The 17,381-nt window shown below is 49.7% G+C and overlaps 1 protein-coding gene across 1 annotated transcript in view; it reads left to right on the top strand.

Annotated features, from left to right (window-relative positions):
* The window catches only part of LOC111154341 (zinc finger protein 777), a 28,018-nt gene extending 13,292 nt beyond the window's left edge, over positions 1-14,726 (top strand). Inside the window, exons 5-6 of the mRNA XM_022513891.1 lie at positions 9,688-9,939; positions 13,311-14,726. Of these exons, the coding sequence (XP_022369599.1) occupies positions 9,688-9,939; positions 13,311-14,467 (1,409 nt within the window). The 3' untranslated portion in view covers positions 14,468-14,726. The remainder of the gene's footprint in view (positions 1-9,687; positions 9,940-13,310) is intronic.
* The last annotated feature ends 2,655 nt before the right edge of the window (positions 14,727-17,381 follow it).

Raw genomic sequence — 17,381 nt, 5'->3', positions numbered from 1 at the left:
CCCTACTTAAAGGCACCAAACTTTTCAATCTCTTTTGAGTGTTCTACTTTTAAATGTAAATAGATAACCATACCGCAGACATTTGGGGAAAGCCTCTAATATAGAAAGACCAAAGGAAAAGAAAGCAGAAAAAATAAATTTCAAGGAAACAGAGACTATGCAGAGAGATTTTTAAAACTGGGTTTAAACACATATGTATATATTTGTTTATATTTACGTAATATATATAACATATGTATTTCACGTTCCATAAGGAGATAAAAGAAGTGAATACATCCATGACACAACAGTATAATGCTTATTGGGGCACCTGGGTGACTCAGTGGGTTAAGCATCTGCTTTTGGCTCAGGTCATGATCCCAGGGTCCTGGGATTGAACCCTGCATCGGGCTCCCTGCTCAGTGGGGAGCCTGCTTCTCCTGCCCCCTGGTTCCCTGCTTTGCCCTCTCTCTCTGTTAAATAAAGAAAATATTTTTTAAGTATGATGCTTATAAAAAAAAAGGAACTGTGGGAATTTAAAAGTACTACAGATTAAAAACTCCAACTAGCAGTGTTAGAAGATAAAATTGAGCACATGTCCCAGAAAATAGAGCACAAGACAAAAAAGAAAGTAGTGACAGAATTTTAAAAAGTAAAGGATGGAAGTCCAACATCCAGATAATAGGAATATCAACAACCACAAAAGGAAGAAGGGAGAAGAGAAAAGAGAAGAACAGGAAAGAAAAGGGGAAAAATAGCAAAAATAGGGAAGAAGGAATTAGCAATGCAGTAATTCAAGGAAAATTCTCAGCACTGAAAGACACGGTTTTCTAGATTGAAAGAGCCCAACAAATACCCAGAACAGTGGATAAAAACAGACCCATGCCTTCGATACATCAGCAAGAAATTTCCAGGCAGCTGAGGTCAAAACGATCCTACAAGTCTTCAGAGAGGAAAAAAAAAAAGCTCATACAAAGGAACAAGAATTAAAATGGCTTTGGACTTTTTAATGATATTGGAAGAAGACAGTAGAGCAATACCTTTAAAATTCTCTAAAATTTCAAAATTGGAAAATATTTTCCAACCATTCTAGAGTTTTATATCGGCCAGATGATTCGAATTAAGTGTGAGAGATGAAATCAAGACATTTTCAAGGTCTCCCATGCACCCTTCCTCCAACTGGGGGAGGCAAGTTGCTGAAATGAGGAAGTACACAAAGAAAGAGGTGTTGGGAGTTCCAGCAGAAGTGAGGCGAGGGGGGGGTCCCCAGGGTGCTGCCCAAGGGGGATCCCAAGAAGACAGCTGTGCAGCTGGAGGCAACCAGTCCACACTGGGGCACATCAGGAGGTTGTAGAAAATTGTTCTCCCAAGTCGATGAAACTGAGAAATACCCATTATGTCTGAATGCTTTGAGGAGAGGCAGAAGAGGTCGGGGAGTTTGAAGCTGGCTTAATGAAATTTGTAAGCTGAGCCAAGGAAAGAATTGTGAGCTCCAGGGAAAGCAAAAGACACATAGAAAATAGCTGTGGTATACTCCACGGTCCAATGTTATGTAACATTTATGTGATCTAATAATGTAAATGCCCGAAATTCCTCCAAGCGGACTTGCAGATTAAAATGGAAGGCTCGGGGATTTGGAAGAGATTCACCTGGACGGGGAGAGAGGGCCTCCTGTCCAGCTCTCGGAAGCCGACAGGTGATGTTTACGCTGAAAATTCGAGGGACTCCTCGAATACATCCACAACACAAAAGTATGATGCTTCCGGGGGTGCCTGGGTGGCTCCGTGGGTTAAGCATCTGCCTTGGGCTCAGGTCATGATTCTAGGTCCTGGGATCGAGCCCCCCTTCAGGCTCCCTGCCCAGCGGAGAGCCTGCTTCTCCCTCTGCCCCTCCGCCTGTGCACGCACACATCTGCTCTCGCGCGTACTTTGACAAATAAAATCTTTGAAAAAGGAAAGAAAGATAATTCAAGGAGTAGCAAGAGAAGTGTTCCTTAGAGTTAGGAAGGGGATAACAGAAGAGTCAGCGGGAGGAATTGGAAGTGTTGCTCTGGGGAAGTGCGGCTGGGTGTGGAGGAGAACTTTTTAAAAACAAGTGTTGAAAAATGTTAAAGCTTTGGTAACGCTAAAAAAACTTCCATGTGGGCCGTCTGGATGGCTCAGTCGGTTAAGCGTCTGCCTTCAGCTCAGGTCATGATCGCAGGTCCTGGGATCGAGCCCCGTATTGGGCTCCCTGCTCCGTGGGGAGCCTGCTTCTCCTTCTGTGAGCTCTCTCTCTCTCTCAAATAAATAAAATCTTAAAGAATTTTTAAAAACTTCATGTAAAAACAGTATTGTGGATGTTAACAACAGAGTAAAGTTTCTGTGTCAAGGTTCGCTTTTAGTTTTATCCCTAGAGGAGGATTAGCTTTGTGACCTGAACCTGAAAATGATAAAATAAATCCAAGGAGACCACAGCAGGCTTAAAGTGATGTGACAAAAGCAGTTCCTCTGTACTAATGTCACAGTTCTTCTGTAAATCTAAAAATATTTCAAAATAAATGTTTATTTAAAAAATTTTTAAAAATAAAAATCAAAACAAGTTTTGAGAAACTAACCCTCAGCCTGTGTGCATGTGTAACTTTTTTAAGATTTTATTTATTTATTTCAGAGAGAGAGAGAGAGATCACGAGCAGGGGGAGGGACAGAGCAAAAGTCTCAAGCACATAATTGGAAGGAACACAGTGAAGAGAATAATGCGGCGCTTTCCCTCTCTCTGTATTTATTCCTTACAAATTATGCTGATGAAACTTCAGAGACTTACTGGAAAGTAAAAACCATGTTGCCACATTAACCTTCTTCATCAGCTCAAAACAGAGAAATGATGGTCGACATTGGCTTTCCAGCATCTTTATGGCTGTACTTTGTTAGATTTTTAAACTTTTTGGCATATTCTTCAAGTCTTTCTTAATGCATTTTTAAAAATTTTTATTCTTTATTTTTTAAAGTTTATTTATTTAAGTAATCTCTGCACCCAACCTGGGGCTCGAACTCAGGACCCGGAGATCAAGAGTCACACGCTCTTTGGACTGAGCCAGCCTGGTGCCCCGATTTTTAAAATGTTTTTTAAAAAGGTATGTAGGGACACCTGCATGGCTTGTTGGTTAAGCATCTGCTTTTGGCTCAGGTCATGATCCCAGAGTCCTGGGACTCGAGCCCCTAGTCAGGCTCCCTGCTCACTGCGGAGTTTGCTTGAGACTCTCCGTCTGTCCCTCCCCCTGCTCTCTCCGTCTCTCAAATAATAAATCAGATCTTAAAAAAAAAAAAAAAAACCAAATAGACTTTCTGGGTCCAAGGATAGACCCATTTAAAAATTTGATACCTATTTTAAAAATGTCCCTCAAAACGTGGGCACCTGGGTGGCTCAGTGGGTTAAGCCGCTGCCTTCGGCTCAGGTCATGATCCCAGTGTCCTGGGATCGAGTCCCACATCGGGCTCCTTGCTCAGCGGGGAGCCTGCTTCTCTCTCTGCCTCTCCCTGCCACTTCGCCTACTTGTGCACTCTCTCTCTCTCTCTGACAAATAAATAAAATTAAAAAAAAGAAAAAATTTTTTAAAATGTCCCTCAAAGCAGTTGTGCCAATTACTATACCTCCGGTTTGTACACAGACACGAGACTGCCTCTCTCCCCATACCTGTGCCGATAGTGGGTTTTATTTATCTTGTTATTATCTGCCACGGTGATGGGTAGAAAAGACAGTATTTTGATGCTTTCACTCAACTTCTGTAATGATGTTGCGCCTATTTTCATATCTTTATTGATAAGAAGGATGTCTTATCTTATGAATCTTCTGATCACTGTCCTTTTGGATTATTCATCATTTTATCATCTATCTGTAAAAGCTTTTTAAAAGTTAAGGATATTGGGCACCTGCGTGGCTCAGTTGGTTAAGCGTCTGGCCTTATCTCAGGTCCTGGGACACAAGTGTGTGTGCGCTTGCTCGCTCTCTTGCAGAAATAAAATGTCTTTAAAAAATTTTTTTAAGTTAAGTTATCCTATGTATGCAGATATAGTCATTTATTAGTTTATTTGAGAAAGAGACTGCATGAATAGGAAGGAGAGGGAGAAGCGGGCTCCCTGCTCTGATGCCGGACTCGATCCCAGGACCCTGGGATCACGACCCGAGCAAAAGGCAGACGCTTAACCGACTGAGCCACTCAGGTGCCCCTGTGTTTTTGAATATATGGTTTACCTTTGTATTTAGTATTTGTGTGTGTGTGTGGAATTTATATTTTGAATTTTTGTATGCTCAGATTTTATCAGTTTTAAGTTTCTATGTATTCAAATTTACCCATAACTAACTTTATGGTGTCTGGGTTTCATATTAAGAATAGAAATACTTAACTTAGCCCTTTTTATTCAGTAAACGTGATTACAGGTCTTGGGCCTATGAGCTTTTTAAAAAGTCTAAAAAGTCTAAAAATATTTGAAATCTGAAATAAAATATTTCTTGCTCCAGAAAACAAAAAGAAAATTCCAAAAGGCAAATAGTCAAGTATTTTCACTAAGTGTCTGGAAATATAACATTATATCAGCTTCATTAACTATTAAATGTAATGCTCACAAACACATGATACATTTGGAAACAATTTGTAGGGTTGATTTTTTTCTTTATTTCCCATCTTGCAAGAGTTCTCAGGAATAAATGTAGTTGCAGAGATCACAAACCAAGCACAAATTAGATCAGTTCCTCATCACCAAACAACATCAAGGCAAAGCTACAGAAATTCTTCCCAAAAAATGTACACCTGAAAATGAGAGTTGGTATGTGTTGGGCACATGTGACGTTGCTATGACCAACCAGATAGCTTCCAGAAGGAGGATCTGGAGTCCCAGGGGGCTGGGAATAGCCCGTTCCTCAGTTCACAGTCGTAAAGAAAGAGGAGAGAAACTGTTTTTTTCCTGACACTAGGATGAGTTTATTATTTGCGTCTAAATTTTTGTTTCATCAGTAATTTACTTTGATGTGACGCGAGTTGTCACCCCTCCATCCATTCATTCCCGCCCCATTTATTGAAAACTTTTCCCCAGTGGCTTGAAGTCCTACCTTTGATCGTAAACTGTAGTCCTGCAATACACGTGTCTTTAATTTTTTTTTAATGGGAGAACAAGTCGCTGCTTAGAAATGCAGTCGGGGTGTCAGTGCTCTTTCAAAAGTTGTGTGGGGTGGGGAAACCTTTTTGGTGGGAGACCACTGGCTTCCCTGCTGTCTAACAAATGGAGGAGAGGCATGCAGATGAGTAAATGCAGCACCTTGCAAGGGGAAGGAAAAGTGAACACCATGGAGAGGGGCACAGTTCCGTGCAGCTGAGAGCATCGTAAGAGGTTTGGCCGAGTGAGCTCTCGAAGGAGGGGCGGATCCTGGAGGGCAGCGGTCTCGAGCTGGAGTACCAATGCCCCTTCAGGCGCACAGAGACTTCCCAAGAGGGACATGACATAGATGGCTTTGAGGGTTCAGTAAGTCCTTAGTTGATCTGTTCTCATTCATAAAACTCATCAATGAAGGCACCCAACACATGTAGCCCGTCCTCGTCAGCCGCACCCCTCCCCAGTCCCCATCTTACAAGGGAGTAGTTCTCCGATGTATAAAAAGCCCTCTGGGTTACGGAGACAGTCCAGACCGTAGGGGCACGTGACCACAAACGCAGTGCCCTGGGGCCTGGATGGCAAATTCTTTTTTTTTTTTTTTTTTTTTTTTTTTAAGATTTTATTTATTTGACAGAGAGAGATCACAAGTAGGCGGGGGTGAGGGGTGAAGCAGGCTCCCTGCTGAGCAGAGAGCCCAATGTGGGGCTCGATCCCAGGACCCTGAGATCATGACCTGAGCTAAAGGCAGAGGTTTAACCCACTGAGCCACCCAGGCGCCCCTGGATGGCAAATTCTTTTGCAAGTTAGATCCCTTGCAATACTTTGCTTTCAACAAAATTGAAAGAGAACCTAATTAAGTTGTCAGCTAATAGGTCATTAGAAACAATTTTTGATGCTATGTTAACCATGTGCTTTCATAGCATTATAATTCAGAGCAAATTCAGAGAATCAAGTGACGATTCCACAACAGAGCCCCTGCCAGCCCATCTATATGTCTATGTAAATGAGCTTTGCCAATGCTTGTGTTTATGAAAATGAAAAATAGGAACAGATTTGATTCTGAACTCTTGTCTCAGTCATGTGATAAGAATATTCATTCTCTGATAAGCAAACTAATTAGGGGACAAAAAATTCCTCTCCATCCTCATAAGAGCTGTTTCCAACAAGTTTTTAGTTTTCTATCTTGAGTATCTGTGTATCATTATATATTACTAATAACGAAGGATAACTTAAGACAGGAAAACAGTCAACACTTAGAGCCCCATGGTTATTAGAAATGAAAGCAAAATTAATCTTTCAATTTACATACACATTTTTGCAGCAGAGTGGTAGACCAGGAGATCAGTAAAAGGCTTCTCAGCATAAAAAGATGTTCTATTGGGATAAAATTCTGTGGGCAAAGTGGGAATGGAAATAGAAGTTCAAGGTGAAAAGGAATGATATAAAAATTTCAACTATCAAAGAAGAACTTGTTCATGTAGGTTTTAAGTGAATAATAGTGGGTCGAAAAGTGCTGCCGTTCTCAGATCCCACTGGCGACATTCAAGAGTGACGGAAGAGTTTATTTCAAACCATCAATATTTACAGTATGCCAGAAATGACATCTTTTGCAGTTACTGAAGCGTTTTATATGTTTATTCAAAAAAGTGCAAAGGGGTGCTTCGTTTTTGAAAAACGCTTTTGAGGGAGGAGGCGAGCAAAATATCTTCAGAGTTTGTGAATCGAGGGAAGGCATTTTTATGATGCTGGGGTCCCGGTTGTGCTGGTGGCTGTAGGGCTGTAAGGATTGCAGAGTGAGAGGCGGGCACTGCAGGGGAAGCGCGATGGCCCCAGGAACGGGGTGGCTAAGGCAGTGAGCAGAGGCATCACCGTGGTGCCTCCCCAGGTGGGAGAGAAAAGGGGAGTCAGCAGGGTGACTTGGAGCTGGAGCAGGAGCGAGCAAGGATGTGAGGGAGGGTGACCACATCTTTTTTGTGAGACCGAGAATAGGAGGAAGAGGTTTTGGAAACTTGGTTGTAGGGGAAGGTAGGCAGGGTCCAGGTTTAAGGCTGTGGCCGAGGCGACGGGACCGTCCCAGCTGCTTTATATTCTGCTGCTCCCCATGGCCGGCAGGAGATTGGGTGGCAGGTCCGAGAAGAATGAAAGGATTGCCAGGCACCAAGGAGAACCCAGTTCGGGTCCTGTGGCATCAGCTGCCCGCCTGCCGGGTGGGTCTGGTTTCCCGGCTTTTAGCTTGGGGATCACGAGTGGGCGTGGTTGAGATCGGGAGGCTTTCCATGGGCATGGACGGTTGGGTTAGTTTCCGAGGTTCCTGGTGTCTTTCTTCTTTCCACAGCACTTACCACCTTCGGACACCCCATACAATGTATTAATTCTGTTTATTGCGTTGGGTAAGGTGTATGAGGGTGGGGAGCTCTCTTATGTTCACCGGTGTCTCCCACGTCATTAGAATACCCCGTCGCACATAGTTGGTGCTCAGTAAGTAACCAGTGCTTCAGTGAATTCGGTGAAGGAATAAATGCGTCTGCTGATGCGTTACACGTTTATAATTTCCTTCATTAACAAAGTGATTTTCAGGGCGCCTGGGTGGCTCAGTGGGTTGGGCCTCTGCCTTCGTCTCGGGTCATGATCTCAGGGTCCTGGGATCGAGCCCCGCGTCAGGCTCTCTGCTCAGCAGGGAGCCTGCTTCCTCCTCACTCTCTGCCTGCCTCTCTGCCTACTTGTGATCTCTGTCTGTCAAATAAATAAATAAAATCTTTAAAAACAAACAAACAAAAAACAAAGTGATTTTCAAGCTGTGAGGGAGTTTCTGCTGGCACAGCTCTCTCCACGGGGAAGAAAGTAAAGCTGAACCCCTACCTCACACTCCACACAGAATAAAAATAAATTTCAGATGGAGCAAAGACCTTAATGTATATAATAAAGCAATAAAAAGCTTGAGACACACTCCAGGAGACCCTGTGAGCCATCCAGGAGCAGAGGAGACCCTCTTAACGAAGAAAACCCAGAAGCCATAAAAGACGGACAGACATGTGTGACCACGGGAAGACTTGAAGAAGGTAGTCTGATAAGCAGTGGCTCAGAGTCAACAGACAGATGCTAGATCTGGGGACTGTTTGAAATGCTGATAAGAGAAAACGGGTTATCTTTAGCACAGGAACCAAAGAACTCTCACCAGTTGACGAGAACAGAACACAGTTGATACGGAATCAACTTGAAAAGGCCAACAAGGAAAAGAAACAATATTCGATGAGCCTCGTCAGGAAAGTGGGATTAAAGTATCAGAAAATTACCAATGTACACCCGTCTGACTGAGGAAAATATGAAAGAGCAGTGGCGTCTGTCTCCAGCAGGGAGGTGGGGAGGAGGCTGGGCTCCCGCGGGGCTGGTGGAAACATGTATTGTCACAACCTTGTTCAAGAGCGGCTCATGACATCTGTCAGATTAAAAATAACCACACCTTTGACTCTACGGCCCCACTCCCGGGACTCGCATGGAAATCAAACCCCTATTTTATAGTGAGACATGTAAATCCACCTGTGACCGCGGGATAGTTCAGCATGCGAAGGGCCGGAACCAAACAGCGCCGGTTCCTCCGGAGGGGACGGCGGGACACGCTGCTCGCCTCACCATGGGCTGCGGACAGCACTGGGGGGGGAAGGCGGTGGCCTACGGAATTGCTCTGCAGCGATTTCTACAAGACAGCTAAGTGAGGAAGCGGATGGAGAGGACTGTGTAGATGCCCATTTTTTTAAAACTAATAATGGCCAGAAAATAAAAACAGACGTAAATGTTTGCCATAAATCCCTAGAAAAGCGTAGAGGAAAATGCCAGGTTGCTGACGGGGCTGACCTGGGCAGGTCACAGCTGTGAGATGGGAAGGGAGGGGAAGAGGAGGGCCAGTCAAAAGAGAAAAAATGCTGCGCGAAAAGATTACGTGCTAAGTCCCATTTATGTCAAATGATGCCCGTGTGTGTTGACATGAGAAGTTACCTGTAGACCTATGGGCAAATTAAAAAAAGGGCAACGTGTGTAATCAGAGGCTGTTTTAAAACAAAGCTGAGAGCTCCAAGTGCATGTGTGTGTGTGTGTATGTGTGTGCGTGCTTGTAACTGTGGGCCGGGAAGGGGTTCGGGAGTGTCCGGCCTGTCTGAATCGGACCCCAGGGGCCTGGGCTAGGAAGGTGTGCAGGGTGAGGAGGTGACTAGCCTTTTCATTATTCACCTTGACCGTGAGTGAGGGAAAACTGTCTGCTGACTTTGACTGGCCTGACCCAGGAAATGGAATTAAGATCTCGTTTGTTCAAAAAAACAAACAAACAAACAAAACCCTGATAATACTGTTTTTTAAATTGTAGGGGGTCGTGGAATACAAACTCCACATCTATTTTCACTTTACTCCAGTTTGTACTGATGTTCAAGAAACTTCTGTGTCTGCGCACTCGACCCCACATTATAGTTCCTCCTGGTCTCTAAAATGAGAATTTTTGAGATGTAAATCCTAGGCTGCAGAAACCTCGTGCAATGAACGTGTTCTGGGTTCTTCTGTCCTCTCCCCCTCCCCACCCCCCCCACCTCCGCAGCACACGACGGGATCGTGATCAAGATCGAGGTGCAGACCAACGATGAGGGCTCCGAGAGTCTGGAGACGCCGGAGCCCCTGATGGGGCAGGTGGAAGAGCACGGCTTCCAGGACTCAGAGTTGGGTGACCCGTGCGGAGAGCAGCCGGACCTGGACATGCAGGAACAGGAGAACGCGCTGGAGGAGTCTACGGAAGGCTCCAGTGAGTTCAGCGAGCTCAAACAGATGCTGGTGCAGCAGAGAAACTGCGCAGGTCAGTTGGCGGGGGTGCGGGCTGTGGGGGGAGCTGCTACCGTGAGGCCTGCAGACAGGCCCCTGCCTTGTGGGAAAGCTGGGCTTCCCTTCAGACAGGGTCGTTTGACCTTGTCGGGTCGACAGGTGTGACAACCCCGGGCACGGCCTCGGGGGCGGGTTTCCTGCCTCCAGATTTATAAGAGTCCGTCTCTGGGCTTGGAAGAAGGTATTACAGCCAAAGACGAAGTCAGATGCAGACCCAAAGGGATCTCCGAGATCACCTCTCCAGCTCCCTCCTTCTACAGACAGAGAAGATCAGACAAACTGCCCAAGGTCATGCCGTTATGGCGAGGCTAGAACTTCCATTTTTGCTATGTTCTTTTTTTTTTTTTTTTTTAAGATTTTTATTTATTTATTTGAGAGAGAGAGATCACAAGTAGGCAGAGAGGCAGGCTGCGGGGGGAGGGGGATGGTGGGCAGGGAAGCAGGCTCCCCGCTGAGCAGAGAGCCTGATTCTGTGCTTGATCACAGGACCCAGAGATCATGACCTGAGCCGAAGGCAGAGGCTTAACCCACTGAGCCCCCCAGGCACCCCTCTGCTATGTTCTTGATAGTTCTTAGGACACATTAGAAGTCCCAGTAACCCAGAGAGCTTAGCCCTAGCCAGGCATGTGTTTTAAAATAACAGACTGTATAGTCTCTTCCTGGTACGATCTGGCCATCACTCATGTTTAATTATAAAACCTCTGGGTCACCCTCCTGCACACTTTTGGCTCCATGTGAGTTCAAGAACAGTGAGGAAGTAGGCTCTCAGCGGCCTAGCCTCAGGACATCTTTTGTGGCTGATTGTCTGACGCTGAACAGTCCTTTCCATCCTGAGAAAAGCCCGATCTGGTCATCACAGCGTACTTTTCATATACAGCATGAAATTCAGTGAGCTGCCGTTCATTCAGGGGCTTTCAGCTATAGTCATAAATGAAACCAGCCTGACGCTTTCTTGAATCACCCCCATCTAGTTTTGGAAATAAGATTGTACTCAACTTATATGAAGGTGAACTGGGAAGCTTTTTCTCTTTCTTTCTATATTCTGAAAATAATGTATAAGATAGGAATTAAGTGAATTCTACCAAATTTTTAAGGAACACACTTCACTTAGGTTTTGGTTTTTTGTTTAGATGTTTTCTTTACGTGCTAAAGCGCCATTAATTATCATAGCAGTTTTGATACTGTATATTGGTCATAGAAAGGTATCCACATCCATTTTATTTAATAGGTTTTTAGAAGTATGGTGCTGATGATTGGTTGTTGTTGGGGTTTTTTTGTTTGTTTTGGGGTTTTTTTTTTTTTTTTTGAGACTTTATTTAACACAGAGGAACACGAGCAGGGGGACATGGGAGAGGGAGAAGCCGTCTTCCCGCTGAGCAGGGAGCCCGATGTGAGGCTGGAGCCCGATGCGGGGCTCGATCCCAGGACCCTGGGATCATGACCTGAGCCGAAGGCAGACGCTTAAGCGACTGAGCCACCCAGGTAGCCCCTGTGCTGATGACTTTTTACATTTTTTCATTTTGCCTGTAGAGAATCCCTTTGCAGGTGGCCTTTCCGCACTTCATAAGATATCGCAGACGGCTTGCTTGGTCAAAGATGTGGATCTAACCCCTTGCTTCTGAATAACCGCATGATACCCCCAAAAGCATTTTAATCCACAGGCTGTCTCTGTAAAACAGGGGAAGGTGCAGGGCACATCGTGAGGCTGAGCTGCGGCGGGGCCTCAAGTAGAAATGTCAGCCTGCCCTCTGGGCCTTCATTCTAGTGGGACCTCAGGAAAGTTTGCACGGTACTTGGTGGGATTTTGCATCCTGGATTGCGTCCCTTGCTGAGAATCCTAACAGGGCCCAGGCAGTGCTGGCCGTGACGAGAGGCCTGAGCTGGGACTGGCACATCTGTGTCCTAACTGTGACCCTACTGTTTCTTGGGTTCCGAGGAGCAAGAGGAAGTCCCAAGGCCCAGTGGTCACTACCGGCTACTTGGTAAGACCTGGGCCGGCTCATGCAAACCACCAGCTTGTTTCCCTGGTAATTGAGGGGACAGACTAGATGGTCCCTAAGTTAGAAGCTCTGAAGAGGTCTGGCTTTACTTACTTAATTTGGAACGATCACTAGGTATCTCTGGGCTTGGAGGCCCCATGTCTGTGAAATGGGGCTAATCCTTGCTTGGCTTATCCCATGAGAGATTGTGAATAAAACAACAAGCTCTCAGGCGAGACCTGGAAAAGTTCTCATTCGTTTGCTGTTAAGAATTCTGCAAAAGCAGACTGTAACAGCAGCTTCCATCTGACGGGCTCAGAGAAGGGAGTGCCTTTCTCGTGTCACATAGTGACTAAAAACAGAGCTCTTCAAGTAGCCGTGTTTAGGGAGTACATAAGTACAAGGCATTTAAGAAAATGCAAACAGAAGTCAGAGGGCATTTCTTTTCTCTAGGACTAACATTCTCGGGGAACACTCTAGAACACCATGTAGAACAGCTAACATCTTGGGCCCTGAAGGGCCAGCCCAGAGGACGGAGAGCCGGGGAGGAGGAGGACATCCTACAGTTGTATGCAGGGAACCCTTCCTGGGTGGGAGGGACCGCACACCCGAGGCTGGGGGAAAGGCAGGAGAAACCTTGGCCCTAGCTTCAGACTTGGTAGGGTCACAGCAGGTGACCATCTGTGTGGGTGTCATGTTGCAGGTGAGGCCAAGGTCCTAAGCCCTGGGCAGGCACCCCAGTGAGTGCTGATGGCCCGGGAGTGGTTGAGGGCTGCACTTTGGGACGGTCAAGGAAGATTTAAGGGCAGAGCCGGAACTGGAGCTGGGTGGTATGTGGCCTGTGTGATCTGAAGGCAGGGAAAGGAGGGGGAGATCGCTGGAGGAGGGGGAGTACAGACACCTGGGGAGAAACCCGCAGGTGCCTTCCGGAAAGCCACAGACCTGGGAGGCTGCCGGATTTGGTGTGGAGGAGGCCTTAGAGCCTGAGGAGTCAGCCATCCGGTAGCTCCAGTGGAAAAGGGAGGGTCCGTGTCAGGTGGTAACTGGTAGGCACGGGGGGCCCCTGTGGGCAGCTGCTCACCACCCGCTCCGGAATATGAGCACAGGCAGGGCCGCCAGAACCCTTCTGAGCTGCACAGGGTTCCCAGAGAGGGTTCCTTCCTGAACGAGCCCGGGGCCTGCGTGGGTAACACCTCCAGCACCGGGGAAGTGGGGACCGCGGGGAGCGGAGGGGAGGGTTTTCCCACAAGGGGCCAGGAATGTGCGGGGGCGCCAAGGCGAGGCCACCGCACCTGCCTCCGTCCCGGGTGCAGGCCCCTGGGCCGCCGCTGACGTGTGTCCTTCTCTCTCCCTGTCCCTGGAGCAGAGGGGATCGTGATCAAAACCGAGGAGCAGGAGGAGGAGGAGGAAGAGGAGGAGGAGGACGAGCTGCCGCAGCACCTGCAGGCCCTGGGGCCGCTGTCCGGGCGCTACGAGGCCGCCATGTACCAGACGCCCCTGCCCGGGGAGCTGTCCCCCGAGGGCGAGGAGAGCCCCCCGCCGTTGCAGCTGGGCAAGCCGTCGGGGAAGAGGCTGGCGCCGCCGGCGCACGGGGAGCGGCACCTGGGCGACAGCCGCGGCCCGTCGAGCCAGCAGCAGCGGAACCGGCGCGGCGAGCGGCCCTTCACGTGCATGGAGTGCGGCAAGAGCTTCCGCCTCAAGATCAACCTCATCATCCACCAGCGCAACCACATCAAGGAGGGGCCGTACGAGTGCGCCGAGTGCGAGATCAGCTTCCGCCACAAGCAGCAGCTCACGCTGCACCAGCGCATCCACCGCGTCCGCGGCGGCTACGCGTCCCCCGAGCGCGCGCCCGGCTTCGCCCCCAAGCACGCGCTCAAGCCGCGCCCCAAGTCGCCCAGCTCGGGCAGCGGCGGCGGCGGCCCCAAGCCCTACAAGTGCCCCGAGTGCGACAGCAGCTTCAGCCACAAGTCGAGCCTGACCAAGCACCAGATCACGCACACGGGCGAGCGGCCCTACACGTGCCCCGAGTGCAAGAAGAGCTTCCGCCTGCACATCAGCCTGGTGATCCACCAGCGCGTGCACGCGGGCAAGCACGAGGTCTCCTTCATCTGCAGCCTGTGCGGCAAGAGCTTCAGCCGCCCGTCGCACCTGCTGCGCCACCAGCGGACTCACACGGGCGAGCGGCCCTTCAAGTGCCCCGAGTGCGAGAAGAGCTTCAGCGAGAAGTCCAAGCTCACCAACCACTGCCGCGTGCACTCGCGCGAGCGCCCGCACGCCTGCCCCGAGTGCGGCAAGAGCTTCATCCGCAAGCACCACCTGCTCGAGCACCGGCGCATCCACACGGGCGAGCGGCCCTACCACTGCGCCGAGTGCGGCAAGCGCTTCACGCAGAAGCACCACCTGCTCGAGCACCAGCGCGCGCACACGGGCGAGCGGCCCTACCCCTGCACGCACTGCGCCAAGTGCTTCCGCTACAAGCAGTCGCTCAAGTACCACCTGCGGACCCACACGGGCGAGTGAGCGCGCCCGCCGCCGCCGCCCGGCCCGCCCCGGACACCTGCCGGCCGCCGCGAGGCCCCAGCCGGGCGGGCGGGGCCGGGGCGCCCCTAGCCCCTTTGCTGTGAGCCCCCCTCCCCTCCTTTCGTCCCTCCTCCCAAGGACACCGGGGTAGTGAGACCAGGTCGCTTGCTGCCGTGTTTACCCGGGTGGGGGGAGTGCGCGGACCTGGGGAACCCCTTCGGGCTGTTAATTTCCTTGACAATAAAATGGATGAAACCAATCAGCACGGGGGGAGTGATTTGGCCGCCGGCCACTCGGAGGGGCGGTGCAGGGCCACTTAGTTGGGGACTAGAACTTTATAATTACCTTTTGGATACTGTGGTTCTATTTGATAATAATAGAGTAATTTTTAAAAGATGAGCGTTTCCTGTTTGCCGTTTTTGTTTGGTTTTGAAGGGGAGGGCTTGAGAAGGTGGCCGAGGGACCTGTGCCTAGTGTCGCTTGCCAGGTTCCCTTGAGCCCCTCTTCTGTGCTCGTTCCCCGTGTTGGGCGGCGGTGGGGGCGCAGACCCCACGGATTATAAGGTCAAGGAGGAGACGGGGCTGCGGAGCTTGAGGTAGTGAATGGGTGCACGGAAGGGCGGCCCCTGCTGGCTGCCCGGAGGACAGGGTGGGGGGGCGGTTTAAGGGGGAACAGGGCGCGCAGTTAACGATGGTCGATGGTCGGGGAGGTTTGGAATGCTCTGGGGAGACAGTTACACGGTTCAACTGCAAAAGCTACGTGCCTCCCCCAGGGCCAGGCCGACTTCCCTGACAGCTTGGAATGCAGCTCGGGGTGCGGTGGCATGGCCCGGAGTGCAGGGGGGCACAGGGAGGGGTGGGGAAGGGGTGCGGAGGCCCCTGGTGCTAGTCGTTGGGGAAAGCTCAAAAGGCTCCAGTGAGACCTTTTTTTATGTATATGTTGTGCACCAAAGCTACCCTCTTTGGAGTTGTCAAATGCGCAGAGGCACCCTAGGTCTAGGGACTGGTTCGTGTCCAGTGGCCCTCCAGTGAGGCCTAGAAAGAGAAACCGAGGGCGCATGACACTGGCCAGAGTGACTCACCCTCACCCTGCTTCTGGGCTCCGCTGTGACCCGGAGAGAATTCGGACCATCGGAAGGGACAATTCCTGGAGGCCCGCAGAGGGCCAGGCTCAGCCTCCTTGGCCTGGGGAGGCCAGACTTGGGCCAAAAACAGGGAGAAGAGCTGGAGAGACAAGGACTACTGAAGGGAGGAAGATTAAGTCATGAGTCAGAGGGCGGAGAGGAGTGGACAGCGTAATTACGGAGTTCAGAAAAGAATTTAAGAGCGAAGGTGCCATATTATTGACTGGGAAGAGACCAAGAGGTCACCAACCACCTCCTTTATAGAGACGCACAGAGAAGAGAAGTGATGCTCAAGGTGTCACATTTGAAAGGATGGGACTTCTCTGTTCCCTGAAAATTGTCTGCGAGGCTGGTAGGCAGAGCAAGCAGCGGGAGGAGGGGCGGGCCGGGGCTGGGATGGGGGCTGGCAAGGCTGGTCTGGGTCCTGGGCTGCAGAACCTGACCCAGGCCCAGGCGGTGACACTGTGTGCAGTAAACCAGAGGTGCCATGAGCGGGATGGGTGCTCTGCCACCACAGGAGGAAGAGCCTGGAGACATCAGAACCCCTTCTCGGGGGAGTGGGGTGTCAGTGGGGATCCTTTGGGCTGGGGAGGATTCCAAAGATGGGGAAGATGGGCAAGGCCTTGTCCATGCAGGGATTCTTAAAGGGGGGCTTGTGGAAAGCGGGCTCCCGTGTGAAGAAGCAGTAACTAATGACACCCGCAGAACTGGAGAAAGGGTTTATGTAGAAAACCAAGGTCAAGGAGGTTGGCTTGAGGCGGACTCAGCATGCACAGAGGGTCTTGGATCTGGGATCTCCCACGACTGTAGTTTGGTTTGAGCGTGTGCGGGAAACCACTGCAGAGCAGGGAAGAGGCGTGAGGCAGTTGGGGCCAGGAGACTGAGGCCGATGGGCCGGAAACCGGCCGTGGTCTGCCGTCTGGGTGAGCCAGCCAGGTGCAAAGGGCAGGCCACAGACCATGGAACCGGTGGCTGGAGGTTGCAGGGGTGACAGAGGAAATGGTCCTTGGCCACACCGGCACATCGAAAGCCCAGAAGAGATGTCAGGAGAGGTATTTGGAGATACTTGGTGGACAGCCACTGCCGCCCAAAACCTCTACTAGTCCAGGAATTTGAGGACCAGAGGGTGCTGGAGATGTTTAGATGAGAAGGAGACCACAGTGGTCCGGGGAGGTCACAGTGACTTTGTTTGTTATACACGGTTACCAGGACATCCTCGGGCCATTGTGGCTCACGTAGGAATGGTGAGCCTTTCTTTTCCTAGGAAATCTGGTTGTAAAGGGTTAAATACAGAGACTGGTACTTCTTGTGCAGAACTGTGCTGCAGGGGGTTCTCTGTGATTCTACTTTCCCTCCCTTGGCTCTAACCCCCTCTTCATGCCTCTGTCCCCGAGGGACCCTGAACTCCAAGGTGTCCTCCTCTCGTCCCAACTCCCTGGCCCAATCGTGATTCTCACTTCCCATCCACCATAACCTCCGCGGCGCCAGAGGCCAACAGCTATCAGAGGACGGTCACTAGAGCATAGACTGACTCCGGAGTCCAACAGATGTGCATTTACACTTGACCGTTGTATGGCCTTGAATCAGTTAATTAACGGAACGTCCACCTCGTCATCTTTTCAGTGGGGATAATGAGCCTTCCATTGTTCTGAGGCGTCAGTAACATGCAGAATAGATAGATAGCAAAGACCTTGGCGCATAGTAAGTTCTCGATAAAACTTTGCTGATTTCATTATTAGCTCATGGTTAAAGACGACTTGGTTTAGTGAACAAGGAAGTTCAGGTAGGTAG

Source organism: Enhydra lutris, unplaced genomic scaffold (genome assembly GCF_002288905.1).
Source record: "Enhydra lutris kenyoni isolate GAN:26980312 unplaced genomic scaffold, ASM228890v2 scaffoldscaffold37, whole genome shotgun sequence".
Classification (NCBI taxonomy): Eukaryota; Metazoa; Chordata; class Mammalia; order Carnivora; family Mustelidae; genus Enhydra; species Enhydra lutris.
The sequence above is the reverse complement of the archived record's forward strand: the minus strand, read 5'-3'. Positions and strand labels throughout refer to the sequence as shown.